The sequence below is a fragment of the Phoxinus phoxinus genome (assembly GCF_949152265.1).
Source record: "Phoxinus phoxinus genome assembly, chromosome: 23".
NCBI lineage: Eukaryota > Metazoa > Chordata > Actinopteri > Cypriniformes > Leuciscidae > Phoxinus > Phoxinus phoxinus.
Genome location: NC_136898.1, coordinates 12,169,805 through 12,188,305, shown reverse-complemented (window position 1 = coordinate 12,188,305; position 18,501 = coordinate 12,169,805). Strand labels below are relative to the sequence as shown.

General features: G+C 38.9%; 1 protein-coding gene across 1 annotated transcript in view; it reads right to left on the bottom strand.

Moving 5' to 3' along the window:
* Positions 1-16,960, bottom strand: part of med13a (mediator complex subunit 13a) — an 83,668-nt gene extending 66,708 nt beyond the window's left edge. The window contains exons 1-2 of the mRNA XM_079600762.1: positions 16,374-16,960; positions 12,080-12,314 (exon numbers count right to left, since the gene is read on the bottom strand). Coding sequence (XP_079456888.1) covers positions 12,080-12,314; positions 16,374-16,439 — 301 coding nt within the window. The 5' untranslated portion in view covers positions 16,440-16,960. The remainder of the gene's footprint in view (positions 1-12,079; positions 12,315-16,373) is intronic.
* Positions 16,961-18,501: the final 1,541 nt, after the last annotated feature.

The following is an 18,501-nucleotide window of genomic DNA, read 5'->3' as shown; positions in this document are numbered from 1 at the left end:
GGCCTTAATGTAGTGTTACCAACTAAACAGGAGATAAAACGTGTTTTATTTGACTTAATTGACTGTCCTTTTATTTAATCCAAAACTGCGTTCATATTTAAAAGGCCTTTTAAACTAGATACAACCGCACACGATACCACTTTAGGGGGCCGTTCACATATCGCGTTTTATGCGCGTGCAAATTCAGTGAGAAGCACTCAATGCATCTCAACAGGTCATGTGACAAAAACAAGCCTGTTACGGCCTTTCCGTAACAACATGAAAAGCTCGGCCGAACAGCTGATCATAGCTGTACAGGGCGGCTTTTTATTTCTCATCTCAATGAATATATCTAGTAGTAAAGCTAATGCAAGGGCTAGAAATCAATTAATTATTTGATACTTCCTCGTCATCATGGAGAGCGCAGTTTGCACGAGTTTGCACCGCTTTCTCCTCTCAACAAGCGCATACTTTCCCTTTGCGTCTGCCGTTGCTATGCAACCATGAACAGAGGCGCGCCTGGAAAACGAATTTGCACGCGCAAAAAACGCGCTGTGAACGATTCATTCCTCCTTTCTTGTCAACAAGTGGATTCAGAGAAACCGCATTAGCAGCGCCGCCGGTCGCCGTGTCTCAGTGTGTTTATGGGGAAAATGTAGGCCTGTTATTAAATCGATCCTCTGAGTTACGGATCGATCTTTAGAAATTAATATGAAAATCGATTTAGAATTGGTGAATCGATTTTTTCAACACAGCACTAAGTGGGACGCATTCAAATTCAGCCCAGAATTCTGTTACAAACCATATCAGATCAAACAGCGCTGATGTCTAAACCAGGAGAAACATTGTGCCATGAAAGAACAAGTTGTAGTAGGCTTTTCAATCCACAAATCACCAACATTCACTATGGAGTTAATGCAATGCTAACTGTAACCATGGTATTGTGGCATAAATAGTCAAATGTTTATATGGGTTTATACAACCTTTTGTGACTGAACTTCAAGCACTTTACAAGGGCTTTCGATTGTTTCACACTTTTTCCATCACGTCAAAGCTCTAAATATTATACAATTATTATCCGTAAACAAAGTTTAAAGATGAAGGAAAACTAACACTTTGTGGCAAACAAACATTTTATTTTTAAACAAATACATGAAATTACCACTATAACCAGTAGATAGCTGCAGAGGAGCACTTGTTGACTTATTAGCCACTTCCACTGCCTAATATATGGAAAAGTAAGAAGGCACAAAGTCTCATGAAAAACAAAAACTTTTATTTCAATTGTGCCTGAATTACAAAGAAAGCAAGTTAAGAGTGCTCCATTTATAATCACTGAAGCTGTCAGTCAGTTTAGTATGATACTATGGATGAACAATGGTACATTTAATAAGAGAACAATATTTACATTTTCCCTATAGTAATCCCTTTAGTAACTGTACTTAATGCAAAACAACATACAGTTTATGATTACAGTAACTTTATAATTAATTTTATATAATAATTAATTTTTAGTAATATATTTATTTATTTATCAAGATTATACCGGTTTCACGGTATATCGTTTCTTTCTTTTTTTTCCCAAGCATGACTGGGTGTTAGTCACATTTTCTACTGATTGAGAAGGGAAATACTGCAGTAGATTGTAGGGATGTGCATCTCCATAACTGAGGCCGATGCGATACGCATTTCGATGCATAGCCAACGATACGATACATTAAAGATACATATAAGCAGCTACCGATGCGATGCAATACGATTCACTAGTATTACGATGCGGTGCGATACGCTTTCGATTCGATTCAACGTGATGCGATTCAGTGTAATACGATGCAATGGAGAAAAATATGATGCTATGCAATTAAAAAAATGGTATAGATAGTTAACTTTTATTTTTTTTGTTCAGACATACAGCAAATCATAAATTAGCTTAAGTGCCATCTGACTTTTAACGCATGGCTCTTTCAAAAACAAAAGCTTTGGTTTTCACAAAACCAAAAGATTAAATAAAAACAGACATTCTTTCCCCAGTTACACTTTCAACAGCTTACACATTTAACAGTGAAAGGGATAAACAAAGAAATCTTCCGTAACTTGCCAGCAGATAATGTGATTTCAGCAGGTAGGCTAACAGTGACCAGAAAGCAGGTGCTATTTTAACATAAACAATAACAAAAATAATAAAAACTTTCACAAACAGGTCTTTCATACCTGTATTAAAATGAAAAACTATTAGTCACAGGCTTCTGTAAACCAGATCAACTTAAATGTCCTACTTTAAGGTTTAAAGGTAGGTGACTCAGGACACGCCTCGCACTCCGTAGTGTTGTGATGCGTTATATTCATAGAGCAGCTGCAGCAGTGGAGATGAGAGAACGCGCTTGAGCAACAGTTCAGAAAGGAAAAATCAATCTAGTCGAACTGGATGCGCGAATGAGGCGAAATCGCATCCATCGCACCACGCTAAACACGTCTTTACATTGACTTAACATGGAAATCACTTGCTCCAGACGCTCTATCCACGTTCGGTGTGAACGCAGCAGCTACATAATAAAATATTGGTCACACATGATTGGTCACTTTCTAAATAGTAAAAGCATAGCGCATCTACTAATAATTATATATGAATAAATAGTTTTTTACCGATGCAGATATGCAGGGCCGGATTAACCATTAGGGCAACTGGGCAATTGCCCAGGGGCCCAGGACATCTAAGGGGCCCTGGGCACCGTCAAATATTATGATTAAAATGTCTCCACGATCTGCTTTTGAAGAAATATCGTAGGATCGTGCATTCTATCAGTTTGCAGTTCTGGCGCCTCCGTCTCAACATACTGTACAGCGCGACGTATATCCACATGAAATTCAGAGGAACGGGACACTGTAGTTCATAAAAAATAATTATTTCCATGTGCTTTAAAGCCTTCCCGGTTAAACATGGCATTCGCTGCTGGTGTGCTGTTCTAACGGGCGCTTTTCTGAGCGCAATAACGTTACACCCGCCGACGCGCACATGCACTAAAAGCCTGTCTAACAGCGCCTGGTTACTGGACTAAGTTATCTTTCGAGTCTTATTGCTCTAATACTGTCAAATACACACAAGGTTTACATAAACAAAGTTGGTTATGTCTAAAGTGAAAGAACAGTAGAAAAAAAAAAGAAAAAGAATCTGCTTGTCAAATGCGTGTAGACTCGTCGCGGGCAGATCTTAAAGTGACAGTAGCCCTAATAGTAAACATGCTGCCGCTTGTCCTTAAAGGGACAGTTACCCAAAAATTAAAATGATGTCATTATTTACTCACTCACTCTAATGTTGTTTCATACATGTATTAATTTCTTTCTTGTGCTGAACCCAAAAGAAGATATTTTGAAGAGTGTGGCTAACCGGGCGGTTGCTGGTCCCCATTGACCATAAAAAACTATTATGGAAGTCACTGGGGTACATCAACTGTTTGGTTACCCACATTCCTCCAAATAACTTTTATTTTCAACAGAAGAGGGAGACTTATTTGGGTTTGAAACGGCTTGAGAGAGTAGGCTAAATGATGACAATTAAAAATGTCCCTGTTAATAAAACAACAAAATACAAAGAGCAAATCCCTTACTCTTGACTGAGAACTTTAATAGTAGCTTTAATAAGAATCAATGTACAATTTATACAGTGAAGTCTATGTTGTGTTTTATTTTCATATTTCATATCATTTAATGACTTTCTTCAATGTTGTTAAATACACATAGCTGAAAAAATAAATATGTTTATTTCATTTGCATATTAAGTTAAGGGGGGGGGGGGGGGGGGGGGGGTCCTACAAGTCATTGTGCCCAGGGGCCTCTGAACTCTTAATCCGGCCCTGCAGATATGTTAGAAACGATGCATCGCGATACAAATGCCACTTGTAACCGATGCACACTTATTTAAATCGATGCATCGCATCGTTAGCTTTTATGCCGATGACATAGAATGCCATATTTTACTGTAATGAGTGAATATTGAAGAAAAAAATTACACACTAGTATTGATACAGGTTGGCTGTTTACAAAGAGGTGCTAGCAGGAGGCGCTTTAGGAGCGGTAGGAATAGCGGTTTCCTTACTAACGGCTGAACACAAAAGCAGCAATGCTCATAAACGCTGCTTTATCAGGAAAGATAAAGATTCAATGGAAATAACATCGAAACTTTCTAAAGACCGTCAGTTCACTTAAGATAAATTCATATAAAAACACCCGTGCTGCGTTTTAAAACGTGCAGTGCTCATGTTTATTCAACAATGTCAATGCTAACCACAACTAAATTTTCAGAAAGGCCGTGTTGATATTGTTAACCAATGTATGGGAATGGGAAACACTGTAACTGTGCGTTCACACTGCCGCCGGCGAGAGCATCAAAGTCATTCATTTTCAATGTGAGCCCGCAGCGAACTCCGGCGAGGAAGGCGCGTCTTGGACGACGAGAGTGGCGTGAAAAGTTAAAATCAGGTCAACTTTATGGTGATGATGCGGTTCGGCGGCAACCAATCGGAATGTAGAAGTCCTCCGCTTGAGAGAATTTCAGAGAACGCAGTCATGTAAACTTTGGTTCCGACCACATTAGTTCCCAAGCAAAACAGAGGAGAGGTTGATCATGTGAATTTGATAAGGCACCAAACACTATTTATTAGAGATGCACCGATTGATCGGCTGGTGACCGGAATTGGGCGATTTTCACGTGATCGGCCATGACCGGCGACCGGCCGGTCAGTCTGACATATGTCGATTTTATGCCGGTCAAATGCACTGTGACTCGGCATGATTAACATCGCGCAACATCAGCATCACACGTGCACACGGAACGCACATGTAGGAAACCTTGTGAATTACGCCCGTTTGGTTAAAAGTATATGGTGTTTATAAAATAAATATATATAGAAAATAAATATTTGTGTGTGCTGTAAAGTGGTTAGAAAAAATCGGAATCGGCTAAAATCAGTATAGGCAGGTCAAACTCAATGAAAAATCGGAATCGGCTAAAATCAGTATCGGCAGGTCAAACTCAATGAAAAATCGGAATCGGCCTAGAAAATTGTAATCGGTGCATCTCTACTATTTATAGGCAACATTTTCGTGCTAGAATGCTTGTTTTTCAGCGGGAATGCAAATTAGATTAGCACTTAACCATGAACACAAAAGACACCACATAAATGGCTTTTAACTGTTTTATTTAGTTTGCAAACATGTAATTTTTAAGTTCTTTCCATCGATCAATTTCTTGCTTTCACAATTAAAAGATTCCATGAGGTTAACTTATACCCTACTTGGTCAGTTTTTGACTGTTTGTTTGTTTGGTGTTTGTTTGTTTTGCGGCCCCTTTAAATAAAGTTTAAAAAAAGACCAAGCATTCGATCACTCTCGCCGGCGGAGGTGTGAACGCACAGTAATAAAATTTGACAGTTATCAATTATAGTTTAACCTATCCATCCTCACCATCACACTTAGTAACACATACAGCTGTGTCTCACCACAGTGCAACAGTGAAAAGTGATCCTCTCAAACAGTGTCGTGCCGCATTCCGAACGTTGTTAAAGCGACATACACCGACCGGTATTGCGGTATATAAAAAATGTATCATAATAAAAATAAACACTGGTATTTGGTATGAACCTGTATACCGCCCAGCACTAAAATGTATATATACATATATACAGGGTTTTTCCTGCATAGAGAATTATGAGGTGGAAGTTTGAAGGAAACCTCGGTTTAGGCTATTAAGGAAATGTAATTTTGCCAAAAGAAGAAATTTTATTTTAAATAAATATTATTTTTAAAGCAGCCCACTTTAGTGTGATATTTTACCATATTATCATGTAATGTGATGATCAGATATCTAAATCAGAAAATATCATAGGTTTGGGCGGTTGGCGGGTGGATTATTTTTAACAGCGGATTCGGGACTCAAAGTGCACCAGATTAATGAATTAATGAATCTTTAAAATGTACAAAATTTTCTTCCAGGGGAGCATGTATATACAACAAAAGTATAAAGTATATAGTCAATAGTCAATATAGTCAATTAAAATAAATAAAAATAATAAATACCTAAAATAACTATTTGTATAACTCTATAACTAACTATTTTGGTGGCAAACCTCTTAAAAACAAAACATTTATTGCAATTCTGTTCAGAGCAACTGGTGGTCAGAAAACACACTTTACCTTCAACAAATATATGGAAGGAAATACTCCAATAACAAAGACTATGCGCTCCTTTTTCCTCACATCATAAATTTAAACATGTCGTTTAAAAAAAAAAAAGTCGGTATGAGCCTTAATTTCATAGCCTGAAAGCCCATCAGCCTTCAGCATAATGGGTATCACCAGCAGCTGTCTTTGAGCTATGCGGTAAACAGGTAGCCCTCGCGAAAAAAAGCCAGAGGAGGGAGAGAGAGAACAGGGAAGAGCAGGAAGAAAAGAGAGAGAGAGAAGCTGCCAGCACAACTCGCACCACAGGGAGACTGGCAGACGGGGGAGGGAGCGAGAGAGTGTAGCAGACGAGTGTCAGAGGAGGAAAAATGAGGAAGAAATGAGCCCTACAGCAATTACCCTTACAGACAGACTACAGCTCCTTAATTTCTATGCAAAAAAGATCAGAGAGGAAAAAAGAAAAAAAAGAAGGAGGGAGGCAAAAAGGGAGAGAGGAAAAGCAGAGGGGAGGGAAAGAAAGAGACAGAAAGGAGGAGGGAAAAAAGACCTTATTCATGTCTCGTTCTGTGGATGCCCCTGGATAGAACCGACATCAGCAAGCGCCACCGACGGGAACAGAGAGCAGGAAGGGGGAGGGGAGGCGATCGGACATTTACATAAAAATAGAGGGCCATGGTCTACCGAGGAGATGCTCATTTACTCCAATGGCAGTTCGGTTATTCCAGATCATTCCATCACATAGCAAGTGGAGCACTGGGATTGGTTCTCTCCCACGTTCCATTCAGATTCGGGAAAAGTTCCCTCTCAAACATCAGCCAAATGGCCTCCTGTCTCATTACTTCTCCGAAACAGCACTCCATGTTTTCCTCCACTCGCTCTGTGATTAAATACAAGGCTTCAGAAGATCCGTCAAGTTCTTCCTTCACTTGCTCTTCCCTTGGGATGGGAGCGATTAGTTAGCAGACAGGAATGGCACTTGCTGCAAAATTTTCAGACTTTAACAAGCTGTAGATCTGATGAGGGGGATAAACTATGAGAGGAGGGAACAAACATGGAGGGATAAAGATGTGAAGACACCAACCCAATATAAAGTCTCTTAGTTTATGCTTGGTATTAACATGCAATCACAAGCGAGCCGTGTTGAATACAGGTGTAAATGTGGTTCAAACAGCCTACAAAAGAAACTGAATGTTTTTGAATAAAGTAACTGAAACTGAATAAAGTATACCGTATTAATGTGTTATTGTGTAATAATACATATTACTGATTACTGAATAAAGCAGTCTTCACTGTATACATTAAATATAGAGTAATCCTTATTAAAGCTACAAAAGTTATTCATTTAAGAGCAGAGATTGATTTTATCATTGTCTTTTGACTGCAGCAGATTTATTATGCGACAAGGATCCAATATACTGTTACACACCAGTTTTCTTTCTCAACTGTTTACATAACAGCATTTTGTGTGTAGGCTATTTGAATCCGAGACCCACAGTATACTTTGCTTATGCACGCTCTTCGCGTTCGCAGCTTAATTTCCTTTTAATGACACCGTTTACTATCAGCTGCGTCCCACAGTTTAGCAACAGTAGACTGCATTTTACAACACTTACTTATTCGGCAGACTTGGATGTTAAGTTTGGCTAAAGCCGGGTGCACACTGTACGATTTTGGCCGCGATTTGGCCGTCTGAGACAAATTTAGCAAATCCTAAAAGAATCCTCTGATCCTAGGCAAAAATCTGAAGTCTTTGAATGTTAGTTTGGCCAATTAATGACCGTTGCGATCTCCGACGAAATTCTGGCAGTGTCAGAAGATTTGACTCACAGTCCTGCAGTGTGGCTTCTCCCAAGACGGCCGTCAAATTGTCTTTATTTTTCAAGATAAGCCGTGACCAAAATTAACATTTGAGATTTCTTTGTAGCAACTATTTCAATCCCTTGTGTAATGCAGCTCACATCACCAAACGCGTCATTGATTGATGATGTAAAACTCCGGACAAGTTTCCTCGCGTGCGCCCGTTTTTAACGCGTCTTGATAGGGCTGGACAATAATTCAATATCAAAATGTATCGCAATATTATTTTTTTCAATAACGGTGATATGATTTTTAACACATTTCCGATATTTCTATATATATTACAGGCATGGGCTACGTTTACGTTTTCATTTTTACTGCGTAATAAATATAAGCAGCACGGCACAACGGTTCATATGTTGATCGTCTCCAAATTGACCGTTCGCAAAGACCCGCCCCCTTTAGTTACTGTTGCTATGTCCACCAAGCTACGCCGCTCTGGTGCTCTCACGACCCACCATGTTCTCACGCAGTGAAAAGTACATCGCGGAGCAGAGGACACTGATAACGCGCCGACAGACAGGACAGAACAGGTTACTTTTGATATGAAACAAAGTCTCAACTTTCAAATTTGGCAATTTTGTCAAGAAATTTTAACAATAAATACCGTTTTGTGGCTCTTTAATGTGTCTGACAGATCGCTGTAGAGCATCAGTTAAAGCTGCTCGTGAACCGATCATCTCTTCCTTCTAGTTTATTTATAGCATCAAATAAACATGAATGAACACAAGTAATGTTGTTTTAACCGTGGAAAGACGTCAGTACACTCCATTTTTCAAGTACAAATCCTCCAACGTTAATCTACTAAGTTAACTCTCCTGACTGCTTTGCCGGACAAAAATGGCGGATTCGGCGAATGGAGTTATTATGTGCAGACAGCTGGAAACTATATGTGTGCAGTGTGCACATGTCAAAAAATCTATTCTGATTTGAAGCTTGTGACATAAACACGCACACAACAACCCAATCACTTGTTTAGCGTTCATGTAAACACTACATTCAGATTCATCAATCAAAATGAAGGGTGATTCAGGGTGTCATCAACACTTAAAATGTCCCTCAGCAACATGTGTTTTTGTTGTTGCTCACTTTTTTTGGTTTGTTTTCTGCAGCAACTGAGCACTTTTCATGTTCTTTATCCTGGCTGATGCACTTTTTTCAATCTATAAGAATAATATAATCAACCTATATTAGCATATAGCTTAAAGTTAAAGTATATTAATAAGTTGAGTGAGTTATTAACTTATGTTTATTTGACAGTGATTTCACATTTCTTGTATGAAGGCTAAATACAAAAAAAATATTAACAATAACATTAATGACAGCTGAGATCTTGGATCATGTTCGTACAGTCTGACAAGCAACAATCATAAAGGACGATAATAAATTGCACAGTGTGCACCCGGCTTAAGGGAGAAACGAAAGTGCACCGCTGCGAAGGAAAGGAAGGTGTGCGGGACGGAATGCGGCAGTAGCAAAATAATCGGTTTACCTCGTTTTACCTAAAATCAAAAATCAATTATGATTAATCGCACAGCCCTAATCAAAAAAGCATGTGACCACATTGTATTTGTAATGTAAATGCTAATGCACCCTGATGCAGATTCCCAGACTGACAACTCAACTGTAAATTCATCACTGCACTATAACAAGGACTTAAATGCTTTAAAAATATATATATATCTGATTGGAGGAAAAAAGCCTGTTAAACGCACAGATCTGAGCATATTCCTTACTTTAACACGTGAAGACACAAATGTCTGAATTATGGCAAGACAATTATGGCCCATCCACACTTGGTTCTTGAAATATCCTGAGACATGCATTCCTCAATTGCAGCATACAAAATAAGTGATAGTGCCATCTTTCACTCTCTCTCTATCCCCTTTAAAGTCTCACTGGACCTGCTGTTCACCGATTCACACCTCTATTGCCAGGGTGCCAGTCGAGATCTAAATCAGGTGCTCTGTGGTCCAGCGCAGGCCAATATATTTACGTGTGTGTGCGTCTTAGAAGCTTAAACTACTGCATCCCGTGGGTCTCAACAGTGTTTGTAAGGAGGCCAGCAGAAAGACAACAGCATGTGTGTGTGAAAAAGACATCAAGAAGTGTGCGTCAAGAGAGCTGTCGAGCGGGCAGCAGGTTCACACGTCTGTCGCAAGGAGAGAAGGTCAAGTGGCAACGACCCTGCTGATCTCAAGACGACCACAAGTATAACATTTAGTCCTGACACACAGGCTGTTTGACACTTTATCTGATCCTGAATTAGTTGAACAGAGAAGCACAGATGCCTACAAGAGGAACAAATTAAAAGTGCACAGTTTAATGCGACATTTGACAATCTGGATTAGCACTCACATAAAATGAATTGCGATTTCATCTGCAATAAAATGAACACTTGAACTAACTAGAGTTCATTTAACAGATTTCCCCAACACCTTATGACCAATGAAAAGTCTTCCATGACTTTTCCAGCTGTTCTAGATGTGCAATCTCTAACTAAATAAATATTTTTGAGCAGGGCATAGTCAGGAGAAAAATATATATTTTTCAAAATCTCAATTAGAAAATGTCCTAATATTTCCAGGGTTTCCTTTGACCGTGGGAACCCTGTTCCGGGGACCAACAAGTGACGAAAGAAACAAGAGGTGTCAAGAGAAGGAGAGAAGCACATGTCTGACTCCTCCTCTGAAAGTCAAGAGACACAACAGGAATGCAGCCATTATAGCAAACATCTTCCCAAACGAAAGGAAAATACAGCAATATCTCTTGTGGAGGGTGATATTATGGAATGGGTAAATTGGTTATTCTTTTGCCCATAAGGCTTCATTTCTGTCCCTCCTCCGGCACAATGAACGGTAATGAGGGTGGGTCAATGGGGGAAAAAAACATTTAAAAGAAGAAGAAAAAAATAAGAAAAAAATAAGAAAAAAATCGCCTTTTCCTATTTCTCTATTACATCCCATTTTTCATTCCTTCTGTTTCACACTGCAAAAGGCATGAATAAAGATGGGGGAGGTCCATCTTCCTGGTCCATAAAGGAAAAGGAAAAAAAAAAACAAGGAAGGAGAGAAAGGTAGAAAATGAAAGCTTTTCCGCAGACATCCATGATGCTTTCGGCTCGTTCATGCTTCAGTGCTCTTCATTATTCCATCCTTCAAAGAGCTTAAGAAATAAAAATGAGGCAAAACTTCTTCGATATTTCCTATTCCTTTCTTTTGTTTTTTTATCTAACCGAGGGATTTGCACTCACACACATCGTTTGAGAAGTGACGGCATCACACAGACTCCACTGCTCCATTTCTCACAATACAACACAAACCCAAAACAATAACCCTCAGGTCTGGGTTAGCAGAGCGAGAACCGATCTTAAAAGAAAACACAATTACAAATGCATTTCACATTACTCCTGCCACACTGATCTACAGGTGAGAACTTCTACAGAGAGGAATCAAACACCTTCAGACCAGTCTGTTTAAACACAAGCAGAGGCTCTTGATCTATTTTTATCACTCTAACGGTTCTTGTAAGCATTCAAAATATTGTACCGTGCATAAACTTAATGGCACACTTTCTAGGTTTATTGGCAAGTGACAGATACTGACTGCTGTACTGGGACTATGGAAATAAAAAGTGAAGATTTTTGCTTGGGCCTACGGCACATTTTGATGACAAGTAACTAAAATGCACACACAAAGAGTGTGTGGGTGTGAGAGAGGAAGGAGGAAGAAATTCAGAGAGACCACAGTCGATAGAAAAAGAGAGATAAAGTGGGCGAAAAGGAAAAAAGAAACTGAAAAACGCAAAACAAAAAGAAGTATTCGTTAGAGTCAGCGACTGTGTGTCTGAAAACACAGTGAGCCGCCTACCTAGACAGCATCAAAAGACACTAGGGTTGCTATGACCCCATATCGCAGCATCTCTTTTATTTAAGCATCAACTTGGTGCAAAAGTACCAGTACACACTGATAATATGGATTTTCAAAAATAATGCTCAAAAATGCTTTTCAGGTTGCCAGCTCACTAGGTTTTGAAACAAAACTGTAAGCTGCACTCCACAGCTTACCTGTGAGTTCGTGGTGGATGAGATCAGAGAAGTTGGGATCGTCACCCCACCAGAAGAGCCAGAGCTCCCTGCGTCCCTGCCTCTGGCTCCGCCTCCACACGCTCAGCACATCCGCCTTTAGACAGCGGCTGAAGCTGCAGAGGATGGGGTCCTCCTCGGTGACCGGGAACAGAATGGGCGCCGAAGTCGGACCTTGCCACACGTACCTCTTCCATTTTATCCCCGTCAAGTCAGCCTGTGAGAAAGAGAGATTATGTTAACTTCTGTCAGTAAGGCCACTCACCACCAGTGAAAAGACACATATTCGGCAGCATCTAAAAGTCTTAGTGCTGATCTATTATCTGGTTTTAAGACCGAAGATAAACGGCACTGATGTGATGGAACAGACCCTAGACCAGCAGCACTCGAACTATGAAATACTTAACGGATCCCAGCCCAGAAGTTAATCCTGCCTTAATGATCCACTGCAAGATCAGCCACACTCAGACCCAAAAACAAGCAGTGAAGAATAAGATGGATAGAGATGGGTTACAATAAAATTGTCTTAACAATAAATGTGGGGGTTTTTTTTACTATGAAGAAAAGCAAGCAGGGATTTTATACATAAAAAAGTAAGAAAATAAGGAATAAAAATATGGAAGGGGATAAAAATACCCACATTATCAGAGCACAAATTAACTAATAACACATGCAGTGACGTTATACACATCCTTAATTGACTTGCCAGGACATGTCATGCAGACCTCCGCTTTTATAAACTGGACGGCAGCGTTTATAAGAAGAACAACATAAAAACAACCATTAACTGTTATAATCTAAAAACCCTGACCATTGGCAAGCCTAACAGCGGTCAATCTCTCTTGTGCACGCCTAGTTAGAATCAGAGATGGAAAAAGACAGCTTAAGCCAGGTGTGTACAGCCATGTTCATCATAATGCTCATTTATTACAAAGTGAAACTTGTTGCAGCTGTTGGAAAATAATGCAGATCAAACACCTGCAAAATATGCAAAGAGAACATCTGCAGAGGATGCACTGAAAAAAACAGCAGCAAAAGCTGTTACACACTTGTTACTGAAACTAAAAACGGGACAAAACTAAAGGTCGAAGTTTAGACCGTTGACAGCTGAGAAAAAAAAGAAAGAAGGAAAAGTCAAAACGGACTTAAAGCCGGAAAGAAGAATTTGGCTGAAATGTAAGAGCAAAGTAAACAACCACATGAAGCAATTCACTTTTCCAGCTGAAAATTATTGTTATCCAAAAAGAGTTTTTCTGTTGTTGATGGAATTCCATATAGTCTAAAATTAGCAGCAACCACAATATGCAAAAACATCAATGGAAAGTGTGCGTGTTTTAAGAGCAGGAGTCGTGTTCAGGTTGAGGAATCTGGCTCCTTTGACTTTCCACTTAAACTTGAGTGGTTTGCTGGGTCATGGCCTTCCACATAACTTCCTCCTTTGTCACAACATCTTTTCTTCCTCTCGCTCCTTTTTTCACTGGAGTTTACAAGAACTCCTCCGAGTGCTGCCAGGAACGACAGCAGATGCTTCTAGTGAGAATCAAAGCAAACAGCTGACCTACAGGTGAAGTGACACCAACAACCTTCTTGAGACGCACTCCATCTAACGGCCCAAAACTATCGGATGCTTTCTCTGTAGCTCTCACTCCCAAGAGACACTTATCAATAGCGTCTGTCTCACGTTGCTTCAGCCACTCAAAAAAGTCAATCGGCGCCCGGAGACCAATAGCCCCTGGAGATTCGTCCAAAGACAGGAAAATAGCTTCACATGCACTCCAGATAAAAACTGTGACTGTTTTAAATCCATTTAACTGAAAGATTTCATCTTCAAGAGATGTTCACAAGCAGAACGACCCCCACTAACCCAACAAGTGTAACAAAACTTTAAATGTCAATCTCAGGAAGCCACAAGGTATCTGCGACGTATTGCATGAAAACGTGCATCAGACAACATTAAAGTTCATCTCTGGCAAGCATTTTTATAGCTACACTACACATAAATAAAGTGAATAAACATGTAATAAAATCTTCATTAGACATTAGCTGTTGGGTGATGATGCTTATTAAAGTTCCTCACTTGATTTCAAAATCATATTTACTCCACCTGCCTGGCTAATATTATGCAGTAAAACTAAAAAAGGTGTGTGTGTGTGTGTGTGTGTGTGTGTGTGTGTGTGTGTGTGTGTGTGTGTGTGTGTGTGTGTGTGTTATGAGGCAGCAAATGTGTGTGCTGAGGTGAGACAGAGTTCCCCATGAGTTGAGCCTTACAGTCGTGTGCTAAAATTACACCAAGCAAAACAAAACGGGGTCAAACACTTTAAGAGCTTACATGTACAGAGAAATATGCAGATGGGCTGTTCTGCATGATCATATGGGGGCGCTTTTTAACTAGGATAAATGTAATAAAACAATTGTAATTGACATTGGTGGAAAACGTGAGGAGGGGGGAAAAAAGCACACCTGTAACTAAACAACAACAACAAAAAACTCTTCCGAGACTGAGAGCACAAGCAAGTTTCTGGAAAACTGCAACCATTCATATTCAAATGATCAAGCAATACATTCAAACTAAGTGTGCAAACAAGTTCTCACTTCTCAGTTGAGCCATCCATCTTCAGACAATATCAGAGATTGTGCTGTGGCAGTAATAAAACAGAGCAGGCATTAAACTGGATAAGCTGAAGTTATATAATTCACCACAAGGCCTTGACACTGCTCATGAGAGTGTGTCTGTGTACTTGTTTTGCTGTAATAGTGAGGGACACATTTATGAAAATGTCAAATATAGCAAAACCTTCTCAGCGATGAAAAATCTGCATAAAGAGAACAAATACTGTCTGTTCTCAAACCTAAAAATGCAGGGCTGGTCCATAGTAGTTATACTTAGCTTAATCTAACAACAATAGAAGTCAATGGGACACCAGTGTGTGTGTACAAGTGTGTGCACGTGCGTTTAGGGAGCAGAAAGTGCCGTAAACAACCCTGCAGGCTTCAGGAATGCCCGATCTATTTCAAACCCCATGTCTCTTATTGCAGACATGAGGTAAACCCCAAACCCAACACTGGTTATTTTGAGCTGTCAACTGATGCATGGCTCACATGATTATTGCAAAAACACACCAAATCCGTCAAAAAGGGCCATTCCATGAAAAGGCTGGATTTTCATTATGAAAGGGTGATTACTGTAAGTCAATTTCTGTAAGATTTTTCATCATATTAATTGATTGTTAATAAACATATTTAAGTGTTTACAAACTGCACTGTCATCTTTAATACATGTTGGAATTTAGTTATAGGCTAGTTGTATAGATTATTAGCCATTGGATCAAGGTCATTACATAACAGTGTTTGTTATTAGAAAGGAGAATTTAAGGCAGATATTTCTACAAACATCCCGTTTTCAATAATCTGCAGACAAACATACTGAAAGAATGATGTCATTCTGACACAGTCGTTCGAGTTATGGAACTGCACATCATTTTAATAAGGTAAAGTTATGATGGAAAGTTGACAACTTAACGTTGGAATAAACATTTGTGATGGCATTTTATTAAAAAGACTGTATGTCCACTATTTTTTAATTATATGAAAAGAAAATGCAAAACACAAGGTATAAAATACTATATTAGCATAAATACGTATTTGATAATAAAGCATGCAGTTGGAAACGCATGCGATGGAGATTAAAAAAAAAGTGTTTTTGTTTACGTGTTTAGAAAAATACTTCAAACCTGGTGTCAGGTTTGCATTGTTAAACGCATTGCTTAAACATATGAGAGACATTAAATCACCTTTTCGTGGAATGACCCAAAATAAGCCTGTAGAGTAGCGTGTAAACATTCATGTAAACACCACCGAACATAAGAACGTGGAGTTTGAACTGAAGTCTAAACGGCTTTGTTTTACACATCTCTTACAATAATATATTTTAGAAATCACCAGTCATTTGTAACGTTACTTGCACACCAAAAAAAAGTGCTGTTAAAATGAAACTTCAACTTTCATTCTGCCAACTCTCTTCCTTGCGTGCAATTTACAAACACATCAAATCAAAACACACAGTCGCTTTGCGTTAAGCCATCTGGTGCTAAATACTACAAACATGTAATCTCTTAAGAAAAGCTTACAAACAAGCATATAAACAAGCAGTGTGTGTTTGAATCACACACATACACTGGGCCCTGACTCTGCTCGCTCTCTCTCCACTGGGGCTGATGTTAGCATGCTAGGTGGCTAAAAATGGCTGCTTTTTCCTTTTAGTTTTTAAATCTCTTACCAGATAGAATAGATTGGAATGGCAGTCCTCCAAGCTGGCCCCGTTCGGTACGAAACAAGAACTCATCCTTTCACTGCGCGCTCGAACATCCCACCATCGGGCTTTCCATGGAAAAAAAAGAACGTTTCTCCGAATTCGAGTCGAATGTGAACGGAATTATTTTTAAACAATCGGTGGGGGAATGGAATTCAACAGCCCCATTCGATCGCTCGCGCCTCCCGCGTTCAGCCCGAATTAGAATAAAAAAAAATAACGGCCGTAACCGTCGACGAGGCTGTGGGGGAATAGATTACATGTAAAGGTAGAGGAATGTGTTATTAAAATAGAAAAAGAAAAGGGAGAGCAAAAAGAGGCAACTCTCCCCCCCTCCCCCTTGGCTTAAAAACGGTTTTAGCTTAAAAACGGCTCTCTTATGCCTCCATCCCCACCGAAAGCGCTTTAAAAACGAAAAACATTCCGCGTTAAAAGCGTCGAAAGGTGACGAGAAACTACATTAAATGGCTCATTTTCATTTAAAAGCGTAAAAGGTCTGTGTTCCTGCTGGTTTCCATTTGAATTCATGGATTCCTTTCTCTAATGGCGGCCACAGGGAGAACTCTGCCTCCCGGAGCCCATTGGCTGCTCGGCGGTCATGAGGGGCGTAACAACACTGTAAACGACGGGCGCTACCGCTAGGGGAGTCACTGAGCAGATACAATTACAACTGGCAGACTTTCAACCTGCGCCACCTAGTGGTAATTTAACCTATTTTTTAATACCAATTATTTTTCCCACTTTTTTTTACTCCTTGGACAATCCAATGTAGTAAACGTATATCTTTAAATATAATAATAAAATAAAATAAAAATCTTTTTTTTGTAAAGATTTGTTTTAATTAAGTTTTGATAAAGGTCTTATTTATTTGATAAATATTTATTTGTTTTGATAAAGGTCACATTTTCAAAAAACTAAAATAAATAAAAACCTGCACCATTGATAACATAATAAAGTAACATAATTTAATATTTTACCTACAGGCAATTGTGAGTGAAAGAAAATTATAAACCATAAATATGTGCATATTTCCTTTTATGTAAAAATGTTCACGATAATACTTTTACAACATAAATCAATCAGTTACTTCTTTATATGGCTCTGGAATAAATGTTGATTTCTAAATTTATACAGATCAGTGGTAATTAGCCTATATAAAAAAAAAGATTTACAATATGGAAATATAAATATGTTCACATGACTAATAAAATATGGAAATAAAAATGTTCACATGACTATTTACACCAGCCATGTTCACATTCAAAACAGTCTTTACTTTTATTTACAGTTGACAACACATCAATAAGAAATTGAAAACATATAAATTTCAGTCACAATGTAAGTGGTCAAGCATAATAGGTTCAAGTATATCTGCACAGTATACAGCTAGTGAGGGACTTGAGCGCCTCCCTGAATGTGTCCTTGCATTTTTATGTGATTCCACATTTTTGTGTGTGAAGAGGACTATCAAACAGAAATATAATACACAGTGGAGTGTTAGGCGTAGTTAGACACGCATCTGGCTGAATGAGATTACTTTCACTCAAGAGTTTAAGTGAGATGTATTCCCCTGGATGTAACAATCAGATGCCAGCATCATTCGCTGCTTTTCTAATGGCAGTGGGGTTTGTCTGGCTGAAGTGCATTTAGAAAATGAAAACTTCATCGATGAGCACACAAACCTATTAGCCACACCGGTGCTTCACATGATTTACTTTTGGTCTATAGATTTGTAATAATATTCAAATTATATGTCCACTAGATTAAACACTTTTACTTTAGATAATGCATATTTGTCAGAGGTAAAATTATGAAGGCTTTTGATGTGAAGGGGGAAGGATGATGGCTGCATTGATTTACAATACACACACACACACACACACACACACACACACACACACACACACACACACACACACACTGTTATGGAAATTTTACATTTAGATATGTTTCTTTTACTTTTATATGGTTTCCACAACAACACACACAATAGATCACAATAGACACACATCTCTCTCACACACTCTCACATATTCTCATCGTTTGTTATTATCTCTGTCATCCATTACATAAAAATACTTAAATGTAAAAAAAA